This window comes from Acromyrmex echinatior, chromosome 5, assembly GCF_024713525.1.
Source record: "Acromyrmex echinatior isolate Ae372 chromosome 5, ASM2471352v2, whole genome shotgun sequence".
Lineage (NCBI taxonomy): Eukaryota > Metazoa > Arthropoda > Insecta > Hymenoptera > Formicidae > Acromyrmex > Acromyrmex echinatior.
In genome coordinates, this window is record NC_141856.1 from 15,775,379 (window position 1) to 15,788,701 (window position 13,323).

At 29.4% G+C, this 13,323-nt stretch overlaps 1 protein-coding gene and 1 long non-coding RNA gene across 2 annotated transcripts; both read right to left on the reverse strand.

Moving 5' to 3' along the window:
- Positions 1–2,152: 2,152 nt before the first annotated feature.
- On the reverse strand, positions 2,153–3,562 carry LOC147909836 (uncharacterized). The gene is made up of 2 exons (XR_015545127.1): positions 3,440–3,562; positions 2,153–2,915 (listed from the first exon to the last, which is right to left on the reverse strand). It is a non-coding gene; the product is annotated as an uncharacterized LOC147909836 (long non-coding RNA).
- A 5,967-nt stretch (positions 3,563–9,529) lies between these two features.
- Positions 9,530–12,998, reverse strand: LOC105147892 (eukaryotic translation initiation factor 4E type 3). The gene is made up of 6 exons (XM_011059224.2): positions 12,753–12,998; positions 11,146–11,266; positions 10,412–10,519; positions 10,167–10,289; positions 9,982–10,081; positions 9,530–9,917 (listed from the first exon to the last, which is right to left on the reverse strand). Exons 1-6 carry the CDS (start codon positions 12,899–12,901, stop codon positions 9,883–9,885), a joined length of 636 nt encoding a protein of 211 aa, XP_011057526.1. The 5' UTR covers positions 12,902–12,998; the 3' UTR covers positions 9,530–9,882.
- Positions 12,999–13,323: the final 325 nt, after the last annotated feature.

Here is a 13,323-nt window from a genome sequence, read left to right on the forward strand (position 1 = left end):
TTACATATCCTGTGCTTTATTTATGCGCGACTAATAAATTTATTGTGTAACTACACGCGGAATTAATTCGCTTCGGCACGTAACATTGTTTCTTAATTGGAAGGAGAGTATCATCGTGATGAAATCACATCACGGGATTCAAATCGTCTAGAAACTGACGAAGGTATATCCCGTTACCATCGCATGCACCGTGTAATTTGAATTGAATTGAATTGAATCTCTAATTACGTTTCTAGAATAAATCCTACCTCCGTGTAATTAAACAAACACATCACAGACAAGTAAATATATGATGCATCATTTTCAGAGGATGTGTCATAACTTTCAGGAATCGATTCGATTCTTCTCGAACTATGTTATTGAACACAAAAATCTAAGCGACATTTATTTTTTTTCATCGATTCAATCTTATTATAGATTTAAAAGAGATCAAAGCTGATGCTGTATTTGATTTCTATAAATTATTAGGTGTTGGAATTAATTCGTAGCGTTTTTTAATGAAAGAATGTTATTTATTTCACATGAGCATTAAAAAATACATTAATGAAAGTACTTCCCATCACTTGTAAAACGCTACGAATTAATTCCAACACCTAATATCAGCGAAACGATGAGACGTACAGAAAAACGTTTTACTAAAAACTTTTATGATTTTTTATATACTTTACAACTATGTATTTAGATTTAAAAAAATTGGTATTTCTTAGAATTTTGTGTTTAACAACATATTTCATGGAGAAAAAAAATTGGTTCCAAGCAATTATGATCCCTTGTCAGTCTAAGAGTCTCGAGAGACTTTAAAGTTAGAAAAAAAAGAAACAAATAAACGAAATTGTTAATCGAAGGCAATGACGGATTTGAAATCGTACAGGATGCTGTCATCGCTCAGCCATAAAATTTTTCGATTAATCGAGAATCAGCAATTAACGCGCGCCGTCACCGGTATCCCTTGACCTCCTGCGATGTTCTTCGCACTTTTAACTGGGTATGGCGCGCATAATTGACGCGTTCTTCGGTCATCCTTCATGACGGATATCCTTCCACATTGATGATGTCGAAGACTGAAAGGATGACTACACTCGTACGTAGTCACATCGAGGTCGAGCTCGCACACAGTTAATTGAATTGGAAAGCAGAATGACACAATCTAAAACGCGCACAGCTTGATGCGAAACGCAGTCTACATCCATATTTGTCGTGATGGCAAATAATTCGCGATCAGAAATCATTTTTTTTTCTTACAAGCAGCGATTATGTAAAAAAATTATGAATTTATAGCTTTAATGTCCCGACTCTACGGAATGTTCTTTCTGTTGTAGATTCTTTGATCGATTTTGCATCAGTATAAAAATGAGGAGTTTTTGGTAAACTGAATTTTAAAAATAAAAACAGGCAATTTGTATTTCTTAGTTAATTTTTCAATAACTTTTTGCAATTCATATTATGATAATTTCTCTTTGAAGAATACCGTTTCTTATTAAAATTTGATTAAAATCAATTAATTTTGTTACAATAACAAGTCGAGATAATATTTGTTCTTTTCCTCTTCCTCATTTTTCCATGATCTTATTTAAAATTATGTCTGCAGAGTTCTTTGCTAAGAGGAAATATTACAGATACAATATGTTTGTTGGTGTTAAATGTTATTTTTTACAATAATTTTTTAACAGACGAATTTTTCAATGAGACGATATTTGTAATGATTTGTTATGACGTTGTAATGATTTGTTATAAATGGTTCTAATAAAAAAATTAATGAATTTTTTACATTTATCTTGTATTCTTTTAACGATATTATCCCATATCTAACTGGAAAAGTCTTCGGTATCTTATAAGGTATTAATTAATGACATAACGACAAAATTGATTGGAAAATTCCGCAGTTTCTCACATAAAAGTATTTCACACATAGATTTGGTAAGAATAGCTTCTGCTTTCTGTAACACGGATGCAATTCGTGGCAACCAGAAGTTGTACGATCCCGTATAAATATATCTGTTTCGTCATCTTGAGCGCATGTAACTGTATGTCTATGTTATGCATTGTTCATCTAGATTATGTGGAAGAATGATAATTATCTCAAAGATAGAAAGAGAGAAGAAGAGAAAGAAAGAATGTGGAGAAATTTATAGAAAAAATATATATGAAGATATACGAAGAAAAATTATTTGTTTTAATATATGAAGAAGATAGTAAAAAGAATGCGAGAAAGTATAAATCTACATTAATTTAATTTGTGATTATCTTAGTTAAATATAATATTATTTGCTAATTTATAATCTTTGAATATTCTAATAAATTTTGAGGGATACAACTTAAATTTAGCTGTATAACGAAACTTTAATAATAATTCTAACTTAAATATTAGGTGTTGGAATTAATTCGTAGCGTTTTACAAGTGATGGGAAGTACTTTCATTAATGTATTTTTTAATGCTCATGTGAAATAAATAACATTCTTTCATTAAAAAACGCTACGAATTAATTCCAACACCTAATAATATTTCTTCTATGATAAAGAGTTCTTGCAAATCAGTTGGCTTAAAAAAACATAATAATTATTTGTGCCGAGAATGAAATAACATGTGCATTTTCTCAATGTTTTGTATTCATATAAATATCTTGTAAATAATTTCAATTTGATCATCGGTAGAAATATAAATGCGTCTATAATTCTATATTATCTATATTACCTGACTTAATGATCCTGCTAAATTAAGTTAGTGTTAATTTATGCGTGAAGACGGAAGTGAATCGACACCTCACTATCTTTTTCAAGATATTTTTGATAGTGATGGAATCAAATTTCTTTTTCAAGTTATGGTTTCTTTAACATTGACTATTAACTGAATGTTGTAGTGGAATAATTTGACTTTGACTTGACATTACATAAAGTTGTCTGCTTCCTGCTAAAATCTGGAATTGAAAGGACGTAATGATTCACACTTTATTTTCCGATCATCATCACATCGCAAACAAACATATGTAAAAAATAAATATATTTAAATAAATTTATTTAAAAAATCTATCTTATAATAATTCTCTTATATTTCGCAAATAAATACGATATGGAAATATTTTAATTTTCAAAATCGAGAATTCTTTCTTTACCAAATCTTGAAAGCTACATTGAAAAAAATAATAACTTTATTGATGAAAATGATGTCAGCATTATTTGAATTGGAAATTATTTTGTTAATTCACAATTAATGATACATTATTAATACAAATACGTCTTGTTCGTGTTTTAATAAAATTTTATGTTTTATTAATACTTTTATTAAATAAACAAAATTATTTTCAATTAAAATAATGCTATTGATATAACATCATTTTTTTCAATATAATACTAAAAGATTTTCTCTGTGCTCTTGAATTTTATTCTTTTTGCGCAGAATTACTTCCTTCCTGATTGCGGAGCATCAGAAACCTCAGCTTACCACAATTATCATACTTGCTTCAACATCAGATTGACCACGGCAATTACATAACTCAAATTTAACCGAGTGCTCGTTTGACACATTTGGAATAATATCACGCGATTACAGCGTTGAACGTTTCGCGCAACAATGATTCCTGTGCCCATCGATTGCAACGGAATGCAAAAGAACGAGAAAGCGGAAGCAGATAAAAAAGGGGACTGTTAATCATTTCCTGTTTTTCAATTTCCTTTTCATTACGTACGTACAGTGTACAATTTAAAACAATAAAAATATTTTACTTGATTGTATATAAATATAACAATTAATATAATTAATTCTATATTAACTATTAATTGTTTAATTAAAACAACTTATAGATAGATTTGAATTATATAGAAAAAGTAACAAATTTTAAATAATATAAAAATAATATACAAATTTATATATATAAAATATAGTATATTATACATATTTTTTCTATACTTTATTTAATTTACATTAATAAATCAGCCATAACCAAACAGCCTTATATTTATTTATCAAAAGACAAATATAGCTAGCGAGAAATCGCTCCGTATCTTTACGCGTGCCGGCGGTGATCAATCTATTTCAAAATATTATATAAAATAATATCTTTCCAACGATATATAACGTTATACAATAATGGCACATAAAAAATCGACCAGATCTCCATTTATCGACTATATATAAAAAGACTTTTTCTCTAACCCAATATAACCTTTTTAAAAAAAGATAAAAAAATGGAGCCAAATGTGCATATTTCCATCAGAAAAAAACCGTTATATAAATTATTATACGCGTTTGTATGTGTGTTCCTAGAAGAAAAAAAAATGACTTCATATTACGAACCTATTTCTCAAACTGTCAAAGTAATAATAATTTTTTTTTTAAATATGTGAAGTCTTTAAATTACGCAACAGAAAATACCTTTTTAATTGAAATACTAACGTTGTGTAACTACTTTTAAACAAAAATACATAAATATAAAAGTATCTAATTGAAATAAAAAAAATTTTTTAAAAACTTGGCACCGCTAGCAAACTTGGCTTGATAGCGGCGCCAAGTTTTTTTATATTAAAAATTTTGTAACTTAACATCTAAATTTTAGATAAATCTATTTCAACGAAAAGACATAATAATAATATACTATAATCTGTGAAAAAATGTAGGATATTTCCAAATAAGTACAATTAAATATTTTTTCTCATTCTTTGGCAAATGTGAAATTTTGTATTTTCATCGGCAATACGTAAGCGGCACGTACGGAGAACCGCGTCGATTTAATCATTACCGGATACGCAGGGATTTTCAATTCCATAATCGATCGATGACGCCGTGGTCAAAACATGTGGATCCGATTGAGTCGTTACATTAACACAAGTCGTAGAAGTGAAAAAAAAAAAATTCCAGTTCCGATGATCATAATTTCTCACCTTCTTGGAATCCGTACAGGAATGAATTACACATATTCGTGTAATTCTGTCTCTCTAGGTCATCGTACTATAACGACGACAAGAGCAACGAAGATAATAATGACGATTATGATAATAATGATCAAAATACGCCTACGATCGCTTTGCAGAAAAGATTACATTATTTCGAAAATGAGTCGGAAGTTATTGAGCAATACTGAGTAACCTTCGTTGTGTATAATATTAAAAATAGCAAAAAAGAAGAAAGAGACAAAGATCGAAGCACACAAATTTTAGATGGATTGTAACGACGATGGACAAGGATTAGTGATTATATGACTATAATTCGCACGTCAAAAAATTGCGAATTTTACAAGATGATATCGTCATCGCTTTTATCAGCATTATTATCGTCACACAAAACAAGAAACCGGCGATGAAAACAATATTATGGCTGATTAATGACTGGCAGAGCCTGATAGGGAATTCCGCGAGATGGATCAATGTGAATTAATAATTTATTGGGAGAGAAGTCAAGTCGAGCGTGCCGCGCAAGGCATTGAATAAGTAAGAATTCCGTGACGAATTTATTTTGTACGCAGAATTCCGTGACGTATTTATTTTGTTCGCAAAACTAGAAAATCGCTCGGCCTCTGAAGGCCGTATTTGAATATTGTCAAATAAATCACAAAGCGTGACATTACTGATATTAATTACACTTCTATGAAATGGAGATACTGGCAATTAATAAAAATTTCTCGAGATCCATTTACGGTATCTTGACGTGATAAAGCACGATTTCGTGCTGTCGGATTTATTTTTTAATCATTACATTGTCGCTACGCACGATGGCGCATGACAACATGACACCTGTGAAAATTGTATGAATTGGAAAAATATCAAGTTTAAAAAGAAAATGATGAACCAATAAGGCAATAACAGTACCTTTTCATTAAAAATTCCGTAAATGTGAGGAAAACAAAGAAGCGTAAAAAAATTGAAAACATTGCGAAGCAATATGTCTTCAAAAACATGCTTCTCTATACTGAGAAAAATTTTTGGTTGAAAATGTACAAACTAGAAAACTTCTAATCATATTAGAATTATTTTTATAATTAGAATTTTCGTTTTAACTCAATTGTTTAACAAACAAATTTTGATTTGTTTATTTTCAATCAGAATTCCAATTAATGCAACCAGACTCTCTTTCCAGTGTAACGCATAAACTGATTTATGTATCAACAATACATCCATCATCATATGAATTTGTGTAATGCTAAAAATTTTTACCGGTTTTATATGTATTGATCATTAATGGATAGTAAATGTAAATAAAAAGAAAAATTACATCAAATTAGGAAAGACCCCTTTTTTTTATCGTTTAGAGAAGATTCTTTAAAATTTCCTATAAGGCCTTTGACTTCTCTGATGACGCACATAGAAGAAAAATTCCGATTAAATTTTTGAACACAAAGGCATGTAACAGTACGTCTGCCAGCGTCGTTATACATATATATATATATATATACACGTAATCTACGTGGCACGCTGTCCAACCACCGCGCAATCAGGAAATCCCGTATCGAGACATTCTGCTCGTGAAGATCCTGGACCGACGGTCAGGTAGTTATAGTTGAATTATAATGAGCGGCGCGTGCTAGATTGGTCTGGTGCCGAAGCAGCGATTGGAATTAATCTGCCCAGCAATTTAAAATGTCTAATTTTCTCTTCTCAGCACAGAAATAAAACATAAATTGTCTATGAATAAACAAAAGCGTTTATAGCACAAATAAATAAAAGAGTGCTCAATATAGTTCATCGAGATCGGATCTTGGTATCTAATATTTCTATATAAATGATTAAATATATTTTCCAGTTCTTCAAACTGCATAGCTGGTCTTAAAACGCAATGAAGCGTTCATAATAGCTGGAATAATATCAGTATTTATATTCTTTTTTAGGAGACTGTAATTTTTAGATTTCCCACGAAGTTATATTTTGCACATATCAAATTTTATTCTATAAAAAATGACACAATCTTTTATGTTACAAATTCCTTCAAGAGGAAAAGTCAGTCGTATGATAAAAAAAGAACTAATGGGTAATTTAGTCATATTATACTTAATATACAATATGTGTACCACAGTACTTTTAAAATTGCTCTGTATGATTATTAGAAGCAAAAAGCTTCAAATAAGAATTAAATTATGCAATTCAATTACAATTACATTATGTCTGAATTCATGAGAAAAATTCTCAAAGCTAATTATAGTTCATAGCAAAAGGAAGTGGTTTAGTGATGGATTGATTATAAGTGCTGAGACTTTTATGAAAATAACTAAGTAGTTGCTATTTGAAGATAATTCTCGACGATGAGTCAGATGCGGGAGAAACTTTTATGCATGAGAATAATGAGACTCCGAATCGGTGTCATCTCTCTCTTGCAAGACAGACATTTGCGACATTTCGCTAATGTTCACATTTACGCCCACGCAGTCGTGTACACGTGCCTTTTGTACAGCAAGGTCGTGTGCAAGGTCGCGATGCGCCGTGATTTAGTCGTATATAACCGAAAGAGAAGACTCGCTTCGCAGACTGACCGTGTTCGATGAATATCTGTTTCTTTTTTTTTCATCACGGAATAGTTCCGGTTCTGTATGTAAGACCGTTCAGTCAATATTCGAAACGCTAAGTCAATATTTTCTAGCTAGAAGGAATTCTCTTTTTATCTGTCTTTTTAACGGTCAAACTTTCTGTCTCGTAAAACTCGTAAATGTTGCTTAAATAATAAAAATAAAAGTGTGTGTTAATAGATAAAACCAGATCTTTTCTTACACTTTCATTCGCAGATACTGCCAATTGGCAGTTATAAACATGTCAATCTCGTTTTGAAATGCAATTTTAAATATAATTGGATACAATTAAATTTTAGCTTTAATAAATTTTTTTTATAACTTTAAAAAAAAATGTGTAATATGCGTTGTATTTAATTAACGTAAGAGTAATTCGCGTAAATAGTGTGAACGATCGAATTTTAATGTTTTTTTGTGACACTTTGTTGATATGTGACATAAAAATTGAAAAATACAAATTAGAGACATAATTTAAATCTGATTTAAAATTAGTCTAATAGACATTGACTGCCTACGAACTTACGTTTTATTTTCGAGAGGCATCCTCCTGTTGATGTCAACGTGAATAATATCGAGGAGCCATAAAATGTTAACTCGGCGCCAAGTAGTCGCATAATGTTATTGGTTTTCTAGAGAGATTAATAGTAAATATTAAAATTTGTTTTTCAAGATGCTTCAAGGAATTCAATAGAACTTCAAAGAAACTCCAGCATTTGTCATTCAAATTTGGTTCATAATACTTGGTCCAGACAAAAAATTCTCTATTTTCTCTGCAGAGAAAATAAAGACGTGTTCTCACTATTATATGAGACAGAACCACATTCCTTTACCTAATTTCAACTTCAAGCTAATTCTTATAATCCCGATTCTTTACATTAAGATATACTGATAAGCATGTTGTCCAAGAAAACAATATTCATATTTCACATCCAGTGAGTGCAAAAAGTATTCGAAATGAAGAAATATATAAATTATAAAGAAATATTTTTTAGAAAAACTTTATTTTTTTAAATTAAATATTATCCAGCGAGAAATGAGTCATCAAATTGCTGTCGAATCGATATCGATACAATGATTTCAACATCAATTCGATGTCGTTTCAACGTTTAATTGATGATCATTTCTTGTTGGATAATTAACAATTTATTCATAAAGTATAAAATAGATTGTATGTTTCTTAAAATTATCTATATCAAAAAGATGTGTATTAATTATAAAAAATATATTATCTGAAAAATAAGCGAAAATTAAAAGTTCCATTGTTTGGATACTCAAAAAAGTACAGTCAAGAAATTTAGTTTATATTAGAAATACATGCAAAGCTCATTTGTATATGTTAAAATAGAATGTATTCATTGTATAAAATTGCTAATTAATGTTTATTTTCTACAAATAAGACTTTTTTTTTAACAAAAAAAACCTTTCCTTGTACGAATACTTTTTGCTCTCACTATAAGTTATTTTTTTCGAATTAAAAAATTACAAGCAGAAAGTTAAAGTAAAATAATTCGTCATATAGATGGATAATCTATATGATACTTTTCGACGCGTAAACACTTTCTTTAGGACTTTATCATTTTTCAGGTCTTCATCAAATTCAGGGTCAACACCTAATATTTATGCATGTTAACAGACATGCGTAATCATCTTGCGCGTGATTTTATATTATTTTCTTGAGAATCTTAAAATACTTTTGATGTATTATTAATAAATTTTGAAAAGTGGAGATAATGAGTTATAATTAATAACACAACAGGAGGTAGGCGCCAGACATCCTTTTTCCTATGCAAATCACACTCTCATATAGAGATGACTAATTTATCGCATATAAAACATGCACGAATTAAGAAAACACGGTTTGCAAGTTTCGTAAACATTTCAATCCGTCTAATCAATAATCAATCATCCCATGTTTTATATAGAATGTAGACTATGTGTGATTATAAGGATACGAAAACTTGTATGTGTCAAGATAATATCTCGAGATAGTATACGTTCTTATCTAAAATTATGCTTTGAGAGAACATAAATACAGATGCGCATAGTAAATATAAAAATATATTTCGTGTTTGTAAAACGGTTACAACAGCAATTTGATTCGATAAGATATCGAATCCAATGCGTAACGCATTTTATAATACGCATTTAAACAAAATTCACAAGTAACAAACTTTTAAAACACATATATATATATATAATGATAACTCTCTTTCTCTCTTCAGCACATCTTCTGTGTTCCGAGTACAGAAGGGACTCTGTTCATATTATTCGACAATACGAACATTATTTATACATCACATAAACATATGTTCATTAATTGTCGTATAATCTTATATAATATAATATAATATATTTAACGATTCAATATAATCTTCATCACAATGTTGCTGTATATTTAATGTCTCCCGTACGCATGATTGGACTTATGAGCTAAAAAAAAATATGTTTTAATTGTAAATGTGTATTTTCTTAAAACAAGAATATCAACACTTACGTTTATAAAACTCCCCCAAGAAGTTTACGTTAGGCACTAGAGAGTGAACTTTGGATAAAACCGTAGCTTTTGATACTAGATCAGCGTTTATGTTCCAAATCTAAAAAGGTAATTTTTAATTCTATCTGATCAATTCTATCTGTTTTTTTAAATTCTGCTGTCTACTTGATTTACGACGTACATACTTGAATGAAATCCTCCCTATCACGGATAGATACAGTCACGCCACAAATTTCATCATCCTGCGCCACATCTGAAACAAATTGCTCTCCAATAGCTGCAAGTACTACTTCTTTCCACACATGTTCCTAAAAAACCAAATATTTGTCATACAAAGTAATCAATCATTTAAAGTTCTATGTACAGGAAAATAAGAAGACGATTATCTGAATAAAAATTTGTGCTCGTATAAATGTATTAGAATATTTACGGTATCATATTTATGGCACTTTAATCTCCAGGTACCACCCTTTTGATTCACTTTGTCTTCCCATAAAGGGTATCTGTCATCTCTCATTAAATGATAACTGTATTTAACCTGATGGCAAAAAGAAATAATTTATTGTGAAATATAAATAACAAATTAAATAATATGATAATGTATCATAATTTAACCTGATGGCAAAAAGAAATAATTTATTGTGAAATATAAATAACAAATTGAATAATATGATAATGTATTATAATACAGTGCCAAATAGTATAATTAAATATTAAATAGCATAATATAATTTAAATAATAATATAATTAATGTCAATTTTAAATATAGCTCGTCTATAATAATCTTTCCTACTTTACAAACAATAAAAAATACATTCTACATACAGAATAAAAGTTTTACTAAAGTAAAAATTTCATATATGACATATATGATATATATGTATAAGTATGTATATAGGAGGATGATAAAACTTTTTCACTATCAATTTATTCTTATTACACGCAGACATGTGATGTCAATAAAATAGAAAAGTATTGAGTTTTCTTTCATAGAAATATATAAACATTTTGTTAAAACAATTCAAATAAAAAACTATTTTAATCAAATAAAATTAGTATTCTTAATAAGTTTTTTTCATTTACTATAATTTAGCGAAATTAATTACAACAAATATAAAATATACAAGAAAAAAATTTTTCTATATATAGATTTTTTATCATACCTGCATATCTCCGGCATTTGGTATGTTATTAAAGACTGCCCAAAAAGTTTGAATGGTATTTACGGTATAGATTTTCTGCAAGTTGTTTTTGTATTCCTCAGCAGTTGTACCAGGGATGGCTCTGTCAATTTAATAATTGTTTCGAATTAGCAACGTATTTAAATTTATGATAGGAATAATTTGATTCTCTCTCTCTTGCATCTGAGATATAAGTCTCTCCAAATTCAGTAAATGATAATAGGAAATTTCAATTAAAATGAAAGAGATAAAATTACATAAACTATAGAATAATATTATTTATTCTTCGTTTAATTAGACATATAGTCTGGTAATAAAATTCTCGGACTGCAATAATAGAATAACACATATATCAGATAAAATGTCATGTTTTATCTTTCAAAGTATTCCATGACATCAATCCATTTCACATATTTTATTTCAATACATTTCACACATCTTATTCGATATACAGCTTCAGAATATTTTATATATATATATATAAATTGTTGGGTTTGTTAAGATTATCCGTCCATAGTCGAATATAGTTTTTTCGAATTTCATGTCGTTCCCAAACCTTAATCATTGAAAGATAAGAATTTTCAACACGTCGAGGATATACAAAGGAATGTGCTGAGTATTCTGATAGCATTCAAATTTCAGACTTTAAAAAGTTTTAAGTTTTATTTCAACATTAAAGATATGTGAAGCGTATTGATGTCGCGGAGAAGATTACTTTGAAAGATAAAATATAATAATTTGTTATCTGAGATGTTTATGTTATTTTTTTGCTGCAATCTGAGAACTTTATTACGAGACTATTAAAGAGATGAGTTAAAAATTATGGTGATAAAAAATGTTATTTGAAACAGAAAATATAAGTAAATTATTATATAATTATTATTATAAAATTATTATATGTAATTATGAATATAATTATTTATAATTATCTGAATTCATCGGTACTTTCGGATGCAATAGTTCCTTTAAGTTTTACAAATTTTAAAAGTTTTACAAAGTTTCTTTAAATTTTACAAATAAAAATCAAGGGGAAAGATTATTCTATTTCGCGTATAAATGTACTTATTATTTATCTGTGTAACAACAATTAAATATATTTATTTAATAATAATAAAGAGAGAAAAAACTTATATGTTATGTATTATACCCAACGTTATTTATTAATTTTATTTTTGGAACACTCTTATAGTCGTATAATTAAATGCATGAAATCCTTGAATGATAAATACGTATATCACAATTTATTAATAGAACACATAAATATGAATGTATACCAATGAATTTTTCCTCTGTGATGCAATGGCGGTTGCGAGAATAAAAGAGTAATGTATATTTATGAAAATGTAATGTGTAAATTAATTTCGCGCGTATCTGCAGTGCACATTGGATCATTTAAATAAAGGGAAATCAGGAATAGCGATCTCGTCGATGTTGGACCGATGATTTTTTGACGGCATTTCTCGCAAGTGTCATTTACAGTGTCAACGTTTGTCAAGAGCGACCACGATAAGATCGAGATGCACCATCGCGTTGAGATGCATCGCATAGTGGAATGGAAAAAAGAAAAAAATCACCGCGTTTGCTCTCACTTGTCGAGCCAAAAGGTCCAGGGCGTTTGTAGTGGAATGCCGGAGTCCTCATCTTTCTGGATTACATTAACGGCCTCGTCCGACAACACCGGCGTTTTCAACAGGTCCACTGAGGTGCCTTCCTTCGTTTCACATTCCGCCGCGGCCATGTTCGAAACGAACGATGCAGCAGCGCTACAACGTCTAAAATCATGTGATGATCACCGTTGCCGTTGCTGTCGATGACTGCGGCGAGAACCGATGACGTTTGTCGACCGAGAAAAAAAAGGAGATACAGCAACGAATGCGACAGAATATGATATGTCTTCGAGAGCGCTCCGATGTTACGTTTGAAGTTGAATGAAATCGAACGTTTCGTAAATGTTTAAATCAATTCACTTTTAGTCTCTATTTCAAATGTATTCTCCGCTTACGTAAAGCGGAATGTTAATAAACTCTAGATCTAGAAGTTTTTTGGATTAATAAATAATTTATGTATCATCTTCAATTGCTAATCATCTTCAATTACAGAAGAAATATGTAATGGTTGTCAGAAAAATCAATATATGTTGCATCTTACATAAAAACAGAG